Source organism: Xiphophorus couchianus, chromosome 23 (genome assembly GCF_001444195.1).
Source record: "Xiphophorus couchianus chromosome 23, X_couchianus-1.0, whole genome shotgun sequence".
Lineage (NCBI taxonomy): Eukaryota > Metazoa > Chordata > Actinopteri > Cyprinodontiformes > Poeciliidae > Xiphophorus > Xiphophorus couchianus.
The window spans coordinates 8,349,736-8,366,679 of NC_040250.1; the positions used below are offsets into that span (position 1 = coordinate 8,349,736).

The 16,944-nt window shown below is 35.7% G+C and overlaps 1 protein-coding gene across 1 annotated transcript; it reads right to left on the reverse strand.

The window, feature by feature from the left end:
- Positions 1–301: 301 nt before the first annotated feature.
- On the reverse strand, positions 302–13,116 carry sash3 (SAM and SH3 domain containing 3). The gene is made up of 8 exons (XM_028009590.1): positions 12,873–13,116; positions 8,216–8,311; positions 6,029–6,163; positions 4,425–4,560; positions 2,977–3,128; positions 2,446–2,658; positions 2,215–2,359; positions 302–1,023 (listed from the first exon to the last, which is right to left on the reverse strand). Exons 1-8 carry the CDS (start codon positions 12,927–12,929, stop codon positions 761–763), a joined length of 1,197 nt encoding a protein of 398 aa, XP_027865391.1. The 5' UTR covers positions 12,930–13,116; the 3' UTR covers positions 302–760.
- Between the last annotated feature and the right edge of the window lie 3,828 nt (positions 13,117–16,944).

Below are 16,944 nucleotides of genomic sequence, written 5' to 3' on the forward strand. Positions count from 1 at the left end.
TTGACCTCTAGAAACATTTATTAATATCTTTAAAATGAAAACTATTTGACACCAACTTTGCTGCTGCCGTTTGTTGGCTCATCAAAATGTTGCTGAAGATGGTATTTTTGTAAATATTACTCCCAGAATGCACTGCGTTAGGAAGGGGAGGAGCTTCAGGAAAGGAAACTCTGATGTCATAATTTATCAGCTACTGTCTCCATAGCAACTAGTGGGGAAAGAAGTGAAAATGTTTAACCAAATACCTGTGAATTTTAACGCACAACTAAAAACCAATTTAATCATTGATTAACCAACATTATTTACACTCCACTGATTAAAGTTTATTTAATTTATTTACAGTCAGAAAACATCATATCAGTGACATTTTAGGTACATGAAAAATGCGACGACAGTTTACATCCATGAAGGAAAAACCTATGAAAACATGAAGGACAGAGTGAAACCCTGAATGCTTTAGCTGAAACATTATAATACAACAAAACATGCCTGAAGTAAAATTACACCTTCATATTTTACAACAAGTTGGTTAAAAAAAGCCGCCACCTGTGGCAGCTGGTAACAGTTTGTGTTGCTTGTAAGCGAGCTGTGAAATCATTCATATCGTGGGAAAATCAGCCTTCAGTAACGGACGGCGTGCTTGTTCAGGACGGCAGCAGTGAAGTGGCATTATCTGCTCTCTTTCGATGAAGAGAGACTTTAAATGCCGATCACAGTCTCAGAAATGAGCGGGGAATGTTTGAGAGTTTCCCATCACCTGTCACTGTCCTTCGTCCACCGTCAGCTCCTGCAGCTGTTCCTGGACGGCCTCCAGGTCCCCGGCCTCCTGCGTCTCCTCTGACTTCTCCTCCTCTTCTTTCTCTGTTTGCTGGTTTGACTCCTCCTCCTCCGTCTTCGGCTCCTCGCGGCCATTCTCCAGGTTCTCTGAGCTCTCAAAGCAACCCGAGTCCCGCGGCTCCTTCGAGTTTTCAGCTGGTCTCTCCTCCTCCTCTTCATCACCCTCTGGTTCAGACTCATCTTCAGCTGAAAGGTGGAAAATAAATCAGGTTTAAGTACAGGATATGTCAAAAGAATCTTTAACTTGACTGTTTTAGGGCCAGTGCAGAGAGAAAAGAAAAAAAAAGTACATTTTACCAAAAAACCCTGAAATTTTTTAGATTAATCCTATAAATCTTCTAGAAAAAAAACAAGGAAATTTCTGAGTTAAAGAAGCCGAAAATTTACTAGAAAAAAATTCAGAAAATTTTAGATTAATCTGATATTTTTGAGAAAATCTAGGAAATTTCTGAGTTTGAGCAGTCAAAACTTTTCTAGAGAAAACTCACATAGTGTTAGATTAATCTGAGGAATTTTTGAGAAAAGAAACTAAGAAATTTTCTGAGTTTGAAAAAAAAAAGATTTGCTAGAAAAACCAGAAATTTTTGATAAATTTCAGAAATGTGAGAAAAAAATAGGAAATTCTGAGTTTCAAAAGTGGAAAATTGTCTAAATTTCTGATATTTTCTAGCAAATTTTCAACTTCTCAAACCCAGCAGTTTTCTTGTTTTTTTTCTAGAATATTTCAGAATTTTTTTGTGAATATTTACTCCTTTTTTATCTACTCTGGCCCCAAACACACCATTGCAAGACAAAGATTTGCAATGGTGTTTTGTGTTTTTGTGCAAAACACAAAATCTTACAACGTATTTTGTCTAACTTCTAGTGCAAATATCTTAATACAATTGAAATATGACAAAACTAACTCACAATCAACCTTTTAGCAAAACATAGGAGCTTGTTTTTAGTAAATTATTCCTTAATATTGCCTGAAGAATTATAGTTCCATTGGCAGATTATTTCAATTGTAGCTATAATCTGTCAGTGGAACAAATGAAAATAGATTTATAATATATGGGTAAAATGTCTTGTTCCACTGGCATATTATGTCACTTATAACTAATACTCCAAGATTTGCATGTCAGTTTGTGTAGTTATTAACCTTTTAGGGCATTCAGACAGGTCAAACTGAACAAGGTTTCCCTTTATTCTGATGATATTTTGCTTTTTATTTCTAATCCCCAAATTTCTTTTCGGTTTGTATTGATACTTATCTAGTTTACTTTTAAGGTCATAAATTAATTATATTTTTGTCTGTAAACCTCTCTTTTGTAATGAATAAGAACTCAATAAATTCTGAATATTTTTACTCAATGTTTGTTTTGTGTTTGGACGTACAGTCTCTGAGCAGGTCAGCTGCGTTCAGGATCTTGGAGCGGTGATCTGGGTTTGTGATGTTCAGGTCGTTCAGGTGAGACTCCTTCAGTCCGGTGAAGTCCTCCAGGCTCTGGAAGCCATGCATGGACAGCAAGGAACTCAGCTCCTGAAACGCAAACAGAGTGAAACTCTCATCAGACTGTGATTAATGTGTGGACAGGAACCAGAGAGGTAACAGCTCGGTCCACGTACCGTCAGGCCGATGCGGTCCAGGACTTCCTCCAAGGTTTTGGGCTTGGATTTGGACCGGCTGCCTTTGCTGTGGCAGCGTTTCCTCCTGGTTGGAGGCGTCTCATCAGGCAGAAGGTTGACGTAGATGAACTTGAAGGATCCCACTTTGTTGTTGAGCTTTCCTGTCCAGGTTCCCACGGGGGGCTTGTCGATGATGTGGATAATGTCACCTTTCTGTAAAATAAGACGCAAAACATTGAGATGAAGGTTTGCTCTAATGGAACGTTGGAAACCCTCAATGAAAAATGTAATGGACATATTTATTTTATCACCTATAGACATATCTTTTTTTTTTACTCCTTTTTTATGTTTTCCTTAGATTGAGTCAGTGTGTTTAAACATTCAGAAAGCGTCGGGCCCTGCAGATTATTCTTCCTTCGCAGAATAATAATCAGCTGAGCCGTCTTGTTTCATGGAGCTAACAAGCTCCCAGGAGGACAACAACAACCAGACAGAAGACTCAGCTAAAGGCCAGATCACAGACAGACTCACTTGGAGTTTCAGCGACTCCACATCGTAGGGGCTGGGAGTGAAGTCGGTGTGGACCACGGCGCGGCCGCAGAAAGGCCCGTTGTAGGCGCTGTCCTCCAGCCTCATGCTGTCCCGCTGGCAGTACCCGCTGTCCAGGCTCTGCCTGTCGCTGCCTGAAGACAACAGATGGTTAGGGCTGGACAATAAATCAGTAACAATATGTATTGCTATAGACACATCATCAATGCCAATAGATAATAGAATATTCGACATATAGAATATTCACTGAACTCTAATTCAGAACCGCACAGCATTCTGGGAAATGAAGGCAGAGGAAAAGCTTTAGCCGTTCAACCTCGCATGGCTAGCTAAGAAAGTTTGGTGGCATCATTTTATGAAGGATTCTTCATAAAATCGTCTTCATGAGACTGTCTAGGGAAAACAGAGTGTCTTCAGTCAGAGGCTTATTCAAATTTGCTGTAACACAGACTGCTACAGGGGACGTTTCCTACCAACAGCCATCACAATGTGCACTAACTGAAGAATCTGAATTAATATGAGTGACAGCAACATTTAATTTCCCTTTGGGATCAATAAAGTATTTTTGAATGTGAATCAACTAACTCTCTTACTCTTTGGTTACCTAGCAACAACCTGTTTGGTAGCAAGAAGTTTCAAGTTCAACTTAACTTTGGTTGCCTAGCAACGACCAGTTAAGTTGTCTTATTTAGGGCTGTGCACAAATTATTGATCTGCCTTATGTTATGTTGACTTGTTAGGTTTTATGTGATCATTTACACTGCAAAAACAAAACTTTACCAGGTAATTCTGATCTAGTTTTTTGGTGAAAATATCTTAGTACACTTTAAATAAGACTAAACTAACTTACTAGTAACTTTTCAGCAAAATATAGGTGCTTGTTTTAAGCTAGTAATTTATTAATATTGATTTAAAAATAAGTCCTAGTTTCACTTATGACAAAACATTTTTCTCATGTTGTAAGTAAAACAAACTGCCAACAGAACAAGTACTTTTTCATCAGTATTAAGTAATTATTGACTTTAACCAAGCTTCTATATTTTGCTGAAACATTAATCTAGTTTTGTCTTATTTCAAGATATTTTCATTATCAACCAGATAAAAATACGTGGTAAGGCTTTTAGTTTTTGCAGTGGGGGAGATTTCACTGTTCACTTCTTTCATTCTTTGCAATATTATTAAAATCTATTTTTTAACCATCTGTCAGCAGATGTCAAATATTTATGAGGTTACATTTTTCCTTGTAGGAAAAAATAATAACAGTAGTTCCAATTATTTCTGAGTGGTGAAAACTTGTCCAAACATAAAAACTGACACAGTCACAGTGAATTAAATGTTTTCTCTGAGCAATTAAATTTGACCATAAAAGGGGCAGCATGTTTGTTTGCCTCTGGTTTTTCTGTGGTGGTTCTTGACGTTCGCAGGCTTACTGGCAGAGAGCTGGCGGCTCACTGGGCTGGGAGCCGTGTCCTCTGAACCCGTGGAGCAGACAGACGTCCTCTGTCCCGCACTCAGGTCTGGAAGGAAGTCAGAGGAGACGGGGGACAGCTCCTCGCCGCTCTCCGCCTGGAGAAAAAACATCGAAAAACAACGCAGCTCAGAGAACTGTTTACTTTTAATTAAACCAAATGACAACCACTAAATATCAATGTCCTGTTTTTCTTGCTTGAATAGCAGTCAATAATAAAAAATAATTAGAAAAACATTCATTCTATTTAAATTATTTCTACTAAACATTATTTCAAATAATTTGAAATGTTGATAAAATTGATCAATAAATAAATTCACTTCAATTTGCATATTGAGGAGAAAATTGAAGAGAATAAATAAACATTTAAGCAAATAATAAATAAATATGCATTTATCTAAAAAAATAAACATTTACTTATTTAAGCAAATAAATAAAAATTAAATATTTATTAAAAATGATAAAGTGACAAACATAACGTAGCAGAGAATTATATTCTCAAATTTAGCTTAATCAAACATTAAAAAAATATTTGATCAAGTTGTTGGATCATTAATCTGTTACATGTTCCTGTATTTTATTTAGAAGTTAATGAAAACAAACTTAATGGACAAATTATTTATCTGAACCAAATTAATCACATTTCTTGCCCACAAGATGGCGACAAATAGCTCAGATTTAAATTATTCTTAGTAAATTTTATTTGTTATTACTTATGTACCAATTAATGAATTCACTTAGAGGTATTTGCATACTTATTAAAAAATGTTTAATTAAAAAGCATAGCAGAGAAGTATTAAGTAAAATTTTGATTAAGTCATAATTTAACTTAATTATCAGTGATTTTTTAAAAGTCAGACTTTAAAACCATTACTGGTTTTATTAATTTTACATTCAGCATAATTTTATGTTACAAGCACCGGTAACATAAAATAGCACAAATGTTATTTTTCCAAAAGCAAATATACTTTTCAATAACATATACATGACATGGGTAATTTTATTTTTTTGTGTAAATGTCCACAACTGTTACCACTGGTCTTAATTTCTGTCGTTTGCATTAATAATAGTTATTTTCTTGACATATTAAAATCAATGTTCATCTTTCTTTACTTTCTAACTTTCTTTAATTGTATGTTCTCAGATTTTTTCCCATTTTGAAAAGAGCAGCAGGCATCTGTGGCACCTCATATACTTTAAAATTAAAGTAATATTTAATGTTAAAAATATAACATCTAAATGTTCTGCACCATTATGATGATGAATAATAATTTTTTTTATAAAAAAAAATTATTTATTTAAATAATTAAATAAAATTTAAAAAATTGATAAAGTTGTTGGATCATTATTCTGTTTCTGTATTTTATTGACTTGTTTGAAATAAATGCAGCGCATTTTCTGACCACAAGAGGGAGACAAATAGCTCAGAATAACAAGATGGAAGTCTTTTTAGATAAGGTTCATCTGGAACACGAACTAGTGCGTTGTGGGCTGTTTTTTAGGGCTGTAAACATTTTTCTATTAAATGTTGTAAGGATTTAAATTGCCAGGTTGTGTTCTGCTCACCCCCTCCTCAGCCAGGGCCTTCTGCACCATCTTGGACGTTTTCCGGGTCATCGTACGGGAGATGACGTTGCGCCATTTTTTCCCAAGTTTGCTGCCACTTTTCACAGCTTCTTCTTCTGTCAGATTGTCTCCCAGCTAACAAGACAAAAAATAAAAAACACCAGCTGTCTATCAACACCTGTCAGGTTACAAGAGATCACAGAAAGTGTAAAACAGCGACCTGTTCCTTTAATGTCACAAAGGCGAAGCCGGTTTATTGTGATCGCTCAGATAAAAAAATGGTTAAATTCTCACGAACTAGAAACCCTGCAGGTTTGTGGTCTTGGTGTTTGAGAACCCACACACACGCACACACACACACGCACACACACCTGCAGCCTGGTGATTTAAGGAAACTGAGGTTCTCACTGTTTCTACAAGGCGGTTACTCAATAGTTTTGATTACATACAACATGAATACATTGCAACAGGCACACATTGTCACAACGTCTCTGGGTCAATTTGTCTTTCCGACCAACTAAAGTCGCCATCTTTAGCCATTTCAACCCTTTCTAAATTCATTTTGTACCTGGAAACAAACCACCTCGCTCTCACGTGACCAAACTGTTGTGCAACAGTTTATTTCCCAAAGTTACGTTCATTACACTGTAAAAACACAAAATCTTACCAAGTGTTTTTAGTCTACATTCTAGTGCAAATACCTTAGTGCACTTTTAGTAAGAAAAACTGACTTACAAGTAACTTTACAGCTTGTTTTAAGTTAATATTCTTTAAAAAAGTACTAGTTCCACTGACAGATTATTTTCTCATCTTATGAGTGAGATAATCTGCCAGTGGAACGAGAACTTTATCGAATATCGACACATTAGTAATGAAAACATATCTATTGTTTGTCATTGGTTTGGCGGTGGGTGCAACACATTTGGTTCTTCATGTCGGCATTTTTACCATTATTATTTCTGTTAGCATCTTGTTAGCATCGCGGCTTTTACTAAAAAGTGTTTCAGACAGAAAATGAGCAGAGAGGCGAGGAGAGAAAACCATGCAGCAAAAGCCTTGAGGTTTTTATTAAACACCAAATGACATCATCAGGGATGACAGCATGCACAGCCATGCACTGCAAAAACGCAAAATCTCACTTGTTTTTAATGCAAATATCTCAATACACTTGAAATAAGACAAAAGTAACTTACAAGTAACTTTTCAGCAAGAAATATTAGCTTGTTTTATGTAAATAATTAGTTAATATTGATGAAAAATAACTATTTCCAATGGAAAATTATTTCACTTATAACAAGACATTTTCCATGTTATAAGTGAAATAATCTTTCACTTATAGAGTTAGTAGTATTTTTTTTATGTACGTTAAGGAATTATTTACTTGAAACAAGCTTGTATATCTTGCTGAAAAGTTACTTGTAAGTTACTTTTGTCTTATTTCAAGTGTATTAAGATATTTGCACCAGAAACTAGACAAGAAAACTTGGTAAGATTTTGTCTTCTGCATCAATTCAATCTAGTCACTTATGCAACTGGAGAAGTATCTACTCCGACACTTTAACGCAACTAAAGCCACAGCACTGTTTACCTATAAGCTGTCCAATCAGGACACAAGTAAAGTATTTAATTCTCACTCAGATTTCATGGCTGAGTTAATTTGTCAGATTAAAACCTGATAATGGCGAGTTTTAAATGCGTTATAATCTCCAGGGAAAGGCCTGTCAGATGCCAGATTAATGCTTTCTGCTTCTGCTCAGGTTGTCTGACGCAGAGGCTCTCTGCTTGACTAGCTGTCACCAGAGGACATCCTGTCTGCTCGGTGCTGTCATCTGCACCGCACTGCTTCTCCTTCTTACTTCCTCTTTGCTTCTGTACTTCTGCACTCCTTCGTCCTACAACTCGCTCAACGCTGCCGAGAAGTGACTAACCCTTTCTGCTGGGAGATTCACAGAAAATGTAAAGCGGCTGATTTAGAAAAAAAAAAAAAAGGGAAGCTGAAATGTAGCTTTTTTCAGTCACAACTGGCAGTAGTTTGGTTTCTCTCTGGGATTGAAGAAAAATGAGGAACACTGTGAAAACACTACCTGTAGGAACAACCATTCAGGAACTTAAAACGACAAAGATAGAGGCGCCTACTTCTACTTTTCCAGCCTTTTGTTTCAAACTGGTTTTGGGTGAGAGACTCACATGCTCGTCTAAGGTGAACTCCTTATCTGGTGTGCAGGGGGAGGTGGGCTTGTGCTTCATGAAATCCTTGAAGCTGCTGGACCTCTGCAAGGTGAGCTGCAAAACACGAAAAGGCCATGAAGAAAAAGCACAAACTGCAGAGGCACAAACACAAAACAAAGCACCAGATAAGCGACTGTTGGTGCACAATGGCTGCTGCTCGGTGATTTAGTGCTGCAGCGCTGATAAGGCTTCTGCTCTTATCTCGTATGGGTTAAACAGTGAAAGCGCAGATGGATTTCTGCTTATGAAAACGATTTGTAACGCTTTATTTGAAGGGATGTGCATAAAACTCACATAAACAACGACTGCTATGAACACAAAGGAGTCTTCATAAATGTTTATGATTCTTGTCATGGAGTGTCACTCTGTAACATTTTTAATGTCAACAGAGTAGAATATACTTGATTGATCCCCACGGGGAATTGCTTATTAGTTGACAAGTTATTTGAGAATACAAATATAACAATGAGTGATAAAATATGTAAAACATATAATTATGAATGCCTAAGAGTGATATAAGTCATTCAAAAAGTCATTAAAAAGTTCTTTAAAAGTGACAAATTTGTATTATATAATGAATAATGACACTTTTAAAGTAAAGTTGCAGAAAAACTTGAACTGAATGTAAATTACAAGTGTAAACATTGCATTAAAAATGTCATTATTTACTAAATAAAACTTCCTGACAACATTCACAAAGACTCCTTCATGTTTTTGACATTTATATCAGTCTATGTGTAGACTGATATAATATTGGTAACACTTTAAATAAAGTATTACCAAATTACTTTTTTATTTTTGCACAAACACACTGCAAAAACACAAAGCCCTACCAAGTACTGCAAATATCTTAGTACACTTGAAATAAGACAAAACTAACTTATAAGTAGCTTTTCAGAAAGATGTAGGAGCTTGTTTTAAGAAAATAAAACTTTAATATTGATTTAAAAGTTGTAGTTCCACTGCAGATTATTTCACTTACAATAAAACATTTTTCTCCTGGTACTTTTTAATCAATACTAAGGGATCATTTTTACTGAAAACAAGCTTCTATATCTTGCTGAAAAGTTACTTGTAAGTTACTTTTGTCTTATTTCAGGTTTGCATTAGAAACTAGACCAAACACCTGTTGTGTTTTTGCAGTGCAGCCAGAAATCTGTGTCCTGAGCTTTCTGCAAGCTGCAGCTCTACCTGTGACTTGTGTTTGTGTAAATTTAGAGCAGAAAGGAAACGAGGGCGGCTGATTAACAGCTGTCTCTGAAATAAACCGCGCCACTAATATAGAGCGCTTAGCTGAAGTATTAATATCTTTGGAACTTCTTCACATTTTGTTAAAAGGAGAAACTGAACTTTATTGGGATTTTTTTCTGATGGACTGACAGACAGTTGGAGGTGTTTCAACCACCAGCAGGGCTGGATTTACAAGGATGTGGGCCCCTGGGCTGGAGCCAGTTTTGGTGCTTTAACAAATGCAAATCACAATACATTAATACTGTAATAAAAATGGAATAAACATTACATTTAATAAAATGAGTCCTATAAGTCAGTAGGTACAAACTGATGCCTGGTAGTTTAATACCGATAATCCATGATGTTCCCAAAGAAATTGACTGAGTTCACAATTTTCCAACATTTAAATGTTTATTTTTTATAAAACTTCCAAAATATTAACACAACTCGTCTAATTTGGGGATATTAGTTTTATATAACTACCAAGAACCTTTTTTATCTGAGTCAATTTGTCAACTTTCTAAATCACATTTCTACCAGTTTTGATCTTCAAGAGCTGAAATGTTTTTCTCAAACTCTTTTGGACTAGATGGACATTATTTTTGGTCATCTTTTTCCAAGTCTTCCTACAGATTCTTAATTGGATTTAAGTTTGGACTTTGACTGGGACTTTTTAATTTTCTGGTTCTGCTGGAAGGTGAACCTTTGACCCAATTTCAGTTTGGGTTTAGCAAGTTTTCTAGCAAGTTTTCTTTCAGGATTGTCCTACATTTAGAGGTGGGCAGAGTATCCAAAACTTGTAATCAGATAAGAGTAGCACTACTTCAACATATTTTTACTCAAGTAGCCATCCAAGAGTAAAAAAAAGGTATTTGGTAAAAAAGTCTACTCAAGTACTGAGTGATTGATCAAATGATCAATCATTTAATATTTAAAAATTACATCTTCAGATGGACTTTTGCTATTTTGAGGATCAAAATGACAATAATTCATACAAGTAATAAAAAATAAAATCAGGCAAAATAAATTATTTCCAAATCAGTTTCTTTCAATAAAAAAACACAAACTGCAGGTGTGTGTCTGTGTCTGGTTAATTTTTGGTTTGTTTTTTATTCAGTAGGGAGAGAAAACAGAAATTTTATTCAAGTAAGAGCAGAAATACTTCATAATAAAATTACTCAAGTAAAAGTAAAACGTACAGTGTAGTAAAATAATCTTAAAAGTACTTTTTTCCCCAAAAAGTTGCTAAAGTAAATGTAATTGAGTAGATGTAACTAGTTACTACTCCTCTCTGTTAAATGCTGCTCTGACTAAATATTACTAAAATGTAAATATTACTAAAATATATTTCCAGTCTGTGGCTGCAATGTGACAAAAGGGGAAAACATGCAGCTGGTATTATTAGAAACCCTGATAGTTTTTAGTTGACGACTGTAAGCAGTTACTACCCAACTCAGGTTAAATCAACAATTGGTTGGTTTTGTACATGAGCCCCAAAAAGTTTCTTATCGAATCTACTTCCACCTGTTTGCAGCGCCCCCTACATGTCTGGTGGAAAATTGCAGCAGAACCTTTAAAGGATTTCTGTCCATTTTGGCTTCATCTCTCGTCACTCGTTCATTTATACGCGACTTCTGGAGCGAAAGACGAAGAGTTAAAGTCTTCTTGGCTGCTTCCCAGATTAATGCTAATGTCCATTTTCACAAAAGTTTTCTAACAAATATAAAAAATTATGATTACAGTAAAAACAAGCGGACTCTGTTTACCAACTAGTTGATTTCTTAAAGCAACTGGTTGCACAAAATTTCTGTTTTCCAGCTATTAAAATGATGAGTATTCGTTTTACACAAGTCCAAGCTCAATAAAAATCGTTTGACAAAAAGGAACCCCACAGCATGACGCTGCTAACACCGTGCCTAATGGTGGAGATGGTGTATTCATAGTATTTCCCCTTGCACAGCATTCTGCTTGTAACCCAGACAGTTTAACTTCATGGTGAACTTTATTTAGGGGCATCAGAGTTCTTATCACGATAAGAAAAAAATCACAATCTTTATCATTTTCACAAAATAGTGCAGTAAAACTCTAACTGCATATTCCCTGGAACTAATCAGAGTAAAGTGGGCTTACTAAATTATGTAATTTCATTTGTAAAGATTTGATAAGACAGGACTGTGTTTTCCACCTGTGCTCTACTTTGTGTTGGTCTACTGCACAAATCTCAGTAGATTTCATAGACGTTTGTGGTTATACTGTGATAAAAAGGTTAAAGAGAACTTTTGCAAAGATCTATAAGTGATGAAAGTAGCGAGAAAACATCAGACTTCCAGATTGAATCTTTAAAATATGCTAATTAGGATGTCAGAAAATAGGAAATACCGGTTTTCATACTTCCTCATCATCGATGTTTGACATTTTGTGAACGTCCAAGACCTGCAAACTTCTTTCTTTGTTTTACAAATTACAATTTTCCTGCACACCTTCTGAAATTAGGAACTGCTGTTAACCACATCGGTTGCGATTTTAACTCCTTTGCATAACTATCCACAAGCAGAGTTTTCCCTCTTTCTGTGGCGGAAACTCTTTGTCTAATTTTCCGTCGAACTGTGGCGCAGCGCAAAAAATCTTATCGCAGCTCATCCTTCTGTCTCTGCGTGCTGAAACCACAGGAAATGGGCAAAGCTTGAGCAACTGCTGTCAGCCAATCATTGCAGATGTTTTAGCAGAGTAAAAAACCTGAAGAATTAAAACCACAGGTGAAGTCAGACAAACTCGCTGACCTTTAACATATCGAGTTTTTGCTGCAACGTAATCGAATAAACTGAGTAGCTGTTGAAAATCGAAGCCACAACGATGACTCGATGACTCCGTGAGCGAATAAAAATGTTTTCTGAGAACAAAAGATGTGTAATGACAAGATGTCAATCAGACCGCAGGAGCAGGGCTGAGGATGGAAAATAAGGGCACTGGTGTCGAGTGTGGGAGGCGTGCTGATTTGGTGACAGCTGGAGACGAAGCCGGCTGAAGCCACAGTCTTTTCTGACTCAATCTGTATCTGCAATGAATCACCAGGCCAGAACAGAGGAACTCACAAAGCATAAGCTGCAGAAGATGGTTAGGAAATTCACAAAAAGACCTAAACTAGTTAAACATACGAGAGGTTTTTAAAGTTCTGCGTTTGTGGGTGTTTCAGGTTGACCGCAGAGCTCTGCACTAAGTTGAGCCGACATCCTGTGTTTAAAAGACTTAGACAAAAACCCGCAGAGTGTGATGGAGTTCACTGGAGTTCTACTACAAAACAGTAAAAACATTAAGCTCAGTCTTGTACACACCAACCAGGCTTTATTGTCAGTTTCCCAAAGTAAAGTCAGAAGCAGAAACTCACCTTCTTCTTCTGCGTCTGCTCCTTCTCTGACGCGTTCGATGGCTTTCGCCTCAGCATCTTCTTACACTTTTCTCTCCGGACAAGAAAAGTTGCGAGAAGGCTGCAGAGTTTAATCACCTAACGACGTCTGTCACCGCGCTGCCCAGATCTGGAGCGAGGTGAGGAGAAACAGAAGAGGGCTGAGGTGCGCTCTGCTGCAGAAGAGTGAAGTGAACAAGTCAGGAAGTCACATGGGTGCAATGAAACCAAAAAAGCAAACCTTGTTTCTGCTGCTCAGAAGCTCAACAGGGCTACTGGGTTAGTAATACGCATTACTCATGATTGCGTGCTATTAGCTTCCTTGAAAAAAGCGAACTTATACGCTCAACAGCTCTCAGGCACCATTATGGCAAGATCTGCACTGCAAAAACACAAAATCCTACCAAGAGTTTTTGTCTAGCTTCTAGTACAAATATCTTAGTACACTATAAATAAGAGAAAACTAACTTAGAAGTAACTTTTTAACAAGATAAACCTTGTTTTAAGTCAATAATTCCTTACAAAGTCCTAGTTCCACTGGCAGATTATTTTACGTATAACAAGATATTTTTCACGTTATAAGTGAAACAATCTACCAAAGAACTAGAAGTTTTTTATCAATATGAAGGAATTATTGACTAAAAACAAGCTCAAATAGCTTGCTAAAAAGTTACTTGTAAGTTATTTTTGTCTTATTTCAAGCATACTAACTTATAACTATACAACATATAACTAGAAGCTAGAAAAAAAATTACTTGGTTGGATTTTGTGTTTTTGCAGTGATGACAAGTTCTGCACTGCAAAAACATACAATCTTACCAAGTATTTTTGGTCTAATGCAAATATTTCAGAGCACTTGAAAAATGAAAAAACTAATATACAAGTAACTTTTTAGCAAGTTATATGAGCTTGTTTTAAGTAAGTAATTACTTAATAATGATGAAAAACTTCTAGTTCCACTGGTAGATTATAACATATTATAAAATGGGAAAAATGTCTTGTTATAAGTTGAATGATCTGCCAATTGAAGTAGTACTTTTTCATCAATATTAAGGAATTATTGACTTAAAAGAAGCTCTCATATCTTGCTACCAAGATACTTGTAAGGTAGTTTTGCCTTATTTCAAGTGTGCTGAGATGTTTGCATTAGAAACTAGAGCAAAGTGTTTTGAAGTGTGAAAAGATTAAAATAATTTTTTCAAAGTGACAGTTGCTCAAAATCAGTCGAATAAAAGCTCCATGAATTTGTTAATAAGGTCATGTATATAAAAAAAACTCCCATCTGTTTATTTATACTATTCAGACCAAACAACAGTTTTGCAGCCAACATGTCAAAATGTATTCATAGTGAGCACATGTAAAGTGTGGAAGTGAAAGATGATCAAGGATGACATATTTGGAAACTGCAACGACTCTGCAGCTGCCAACCACTGAGGATACAAAAATCTCCCCGCCAGCACAATAGCAGCAGTAAACATTCATGCAGCTAATAACTTATGAGATAAATTTGCTGCAACGTCAGTCACAAGTTCCAGTGTTTTGGACAAAAATACAGGAGTGACTCAGAAAAATGTCTGCGCTTTTTTTTTTTTAAACATACAGTCAGGCTGCAGGACAGGGAGGCAAAAACACGATCTGGCAGCGAGTGCAGAGAAGGAAGTTCAGTGCAAGGCAACTTCAGCTTGTTATTTCAGTGGTGTGAAAACCACATGAGTAGAGGATGCCCTGTTTGAGTTTCCTGTCACTTGACTGCAGGTTGGCAGCCAAACTCATCTGTCTTTATGATCACAAAGGTATGAAAACAACAACCAGCAGCTGAGCAGCGATACGGTGAAAAATTCACCATGTGGAAACTCAAAGCAGTGACAGATTAAATGTGATGCAGACAAACAAAAATGTCTTGTTATGAAAAATTACTCAATACATCAGATGTAAAAGTATTTAAACATAAATTATTAATAAATGTAGTAAATGTTTGGCCACTAGTTGTGCTTTGGAGCAATATTTCCTCAAACGCTGTGATCTAATTTTGTTTATAATCTAGATGTAAACAATGATGCAGCTAAAAATCAACTAGTTACACCTGAGTGCACTGCAAAATAACAAACTCGTACCAAGTGTTTTAGTCTAATTTCTAGTACAAATATCTTAGTACACTTAAAATAAGACGAAACTAGCTTACAGGTAACTTTTCAGTAAGTTATAACAGTTTGTTTTAAGTAAATAATTCCTTAAAATTGATGAAAAAGCACTAGTTCCACTAGCAGATTTTTGCATTTATAAAAAGAAATTTTTCCAAGTTATAAGTGAAACAATCTGCCAGTGAAACTAATAGTTTTTCATCCATATTAAGGAATTATTGACTTAAAGCAAGCTGTTATTATTTTTCAAGATATTTGCACTAGGAACCAGAACAAAGATTTTGTGCTTCTGCAAAGTGAAGTTTCTCTTTTGCTTTCCACATTAAGGACTCCAGAGCTGATCAGACAATTAAATATACAGTATAATTATATATACAACATAAATATATGCTTTGCTTTTGATAATAACCCTGGTTTAAAAAAATGGTTGATTGTTTTGCGTGAATACTCACCCACTTCTCGATATTATTCAGTAGATGCATCTTTTACTGCAACCACAATATGGAGATCAAGCTGCACCTCTGGATGCTGCAATTTTACTCCATTCTTCTTTGCGTATAAGGATTGGCTATAAAAGAATTTTTAAAAATCTGCCACAAATTTTCTATTGGATTGAGGTCTGGTTTCCTAATATTAAACATCACACAGATAAGATTTAGGAGAAAAAGGCCCTCTAATCTTCATTTAGTGTAATATGTATATATGAAGGAGTGGCCCATAAAAACAGGTGTAAACAGGTGTTAACTTGGTCATTAAATGCAAAGAAAATGTGGATTTACGTTTGTAAAGTTTCATTCAAAAATTAACTGCAGTAATTTCGGTTATTTAGCCAGTCATTTAATTTACCAGGCAAAAAAATTTAGCTTACAGTAAAATATATACAGTAGCTCTAAACTAAATATTTAGCTCGGAGCTAAAAATGTAGCCAACATGCGATAACCGGAAGTAAACTTTCAAAAATAAAAGCTGGATCGTCACAGTTACTCTTGCCGTTTCATTTGTATTTCCATTAAATTGGGTCATCTTAGGTTAAACTGAAATGTTGTACATATTGAGAGGAACACATACTATACTACTTTCCTAAAGTTGCATGAGCAACAACGGAAGTGAATCAGTCACGTCAGAAGAAAAGACCCAGCTCTTATTTTGGTTGTCCACTTCCGGTTATCGGCACGTTAGCATATTAGCTAAATATTTGGCTTGCTAATTTTGTACACTAAAGTTTACTAATTAAACACTGAGCTTGAAACTGACATTTATAAATAAATGAATATCATGGTGAAAATGTGACTTAGAAAAATTAACTCCTATTTTTGTTTTGTCTGATGAGAGGCTAAGTACCCTAAATTATTGCTGTTAATTTTCGACTGCAGTTTTACAAACGGCACCAAATATAAAGCACTGTTTGGTTCATTTGGAAATTCAGGTTTTAATGACAGGTTTTAATCTCCTTCTATAATTTTTCTTAGAGCATAAATGTGTATTTGGATCTTGCCTCCACGAAGTCCAGTTAAAAATTTATTTTAACTTCTACAGAGGACACATGGTAAATGGACACAAGACAAGTGCATGATCAGAAGAATCTTTTATTTATAGAAAAGAATAATTTCATGCTAGTAGTTCCTTTTTTCCTCCTTTACAAATAACGGAAAAAATAGAAAATGCATAGGCAACCTCTTTTAAGAGCAGCAGTTTTAAAGGTTTTTAGTCAGGCTTAGTGTGTTAAGGCAGGGTGGGAGGTGTTGCACATTTACACCTTTAAGATGCAGGACCAGTTCCAGGAAATGAGCAGATTAGAGCTTTGCAAGCTAAAGGCATAATGATTAAATTTGAAAATATATACTGTAAATCAAAAATCAACTCAGACGCCAGAAATAAAATCTGAAAGCAAAACGTAATTTCTGTTGGCTGAA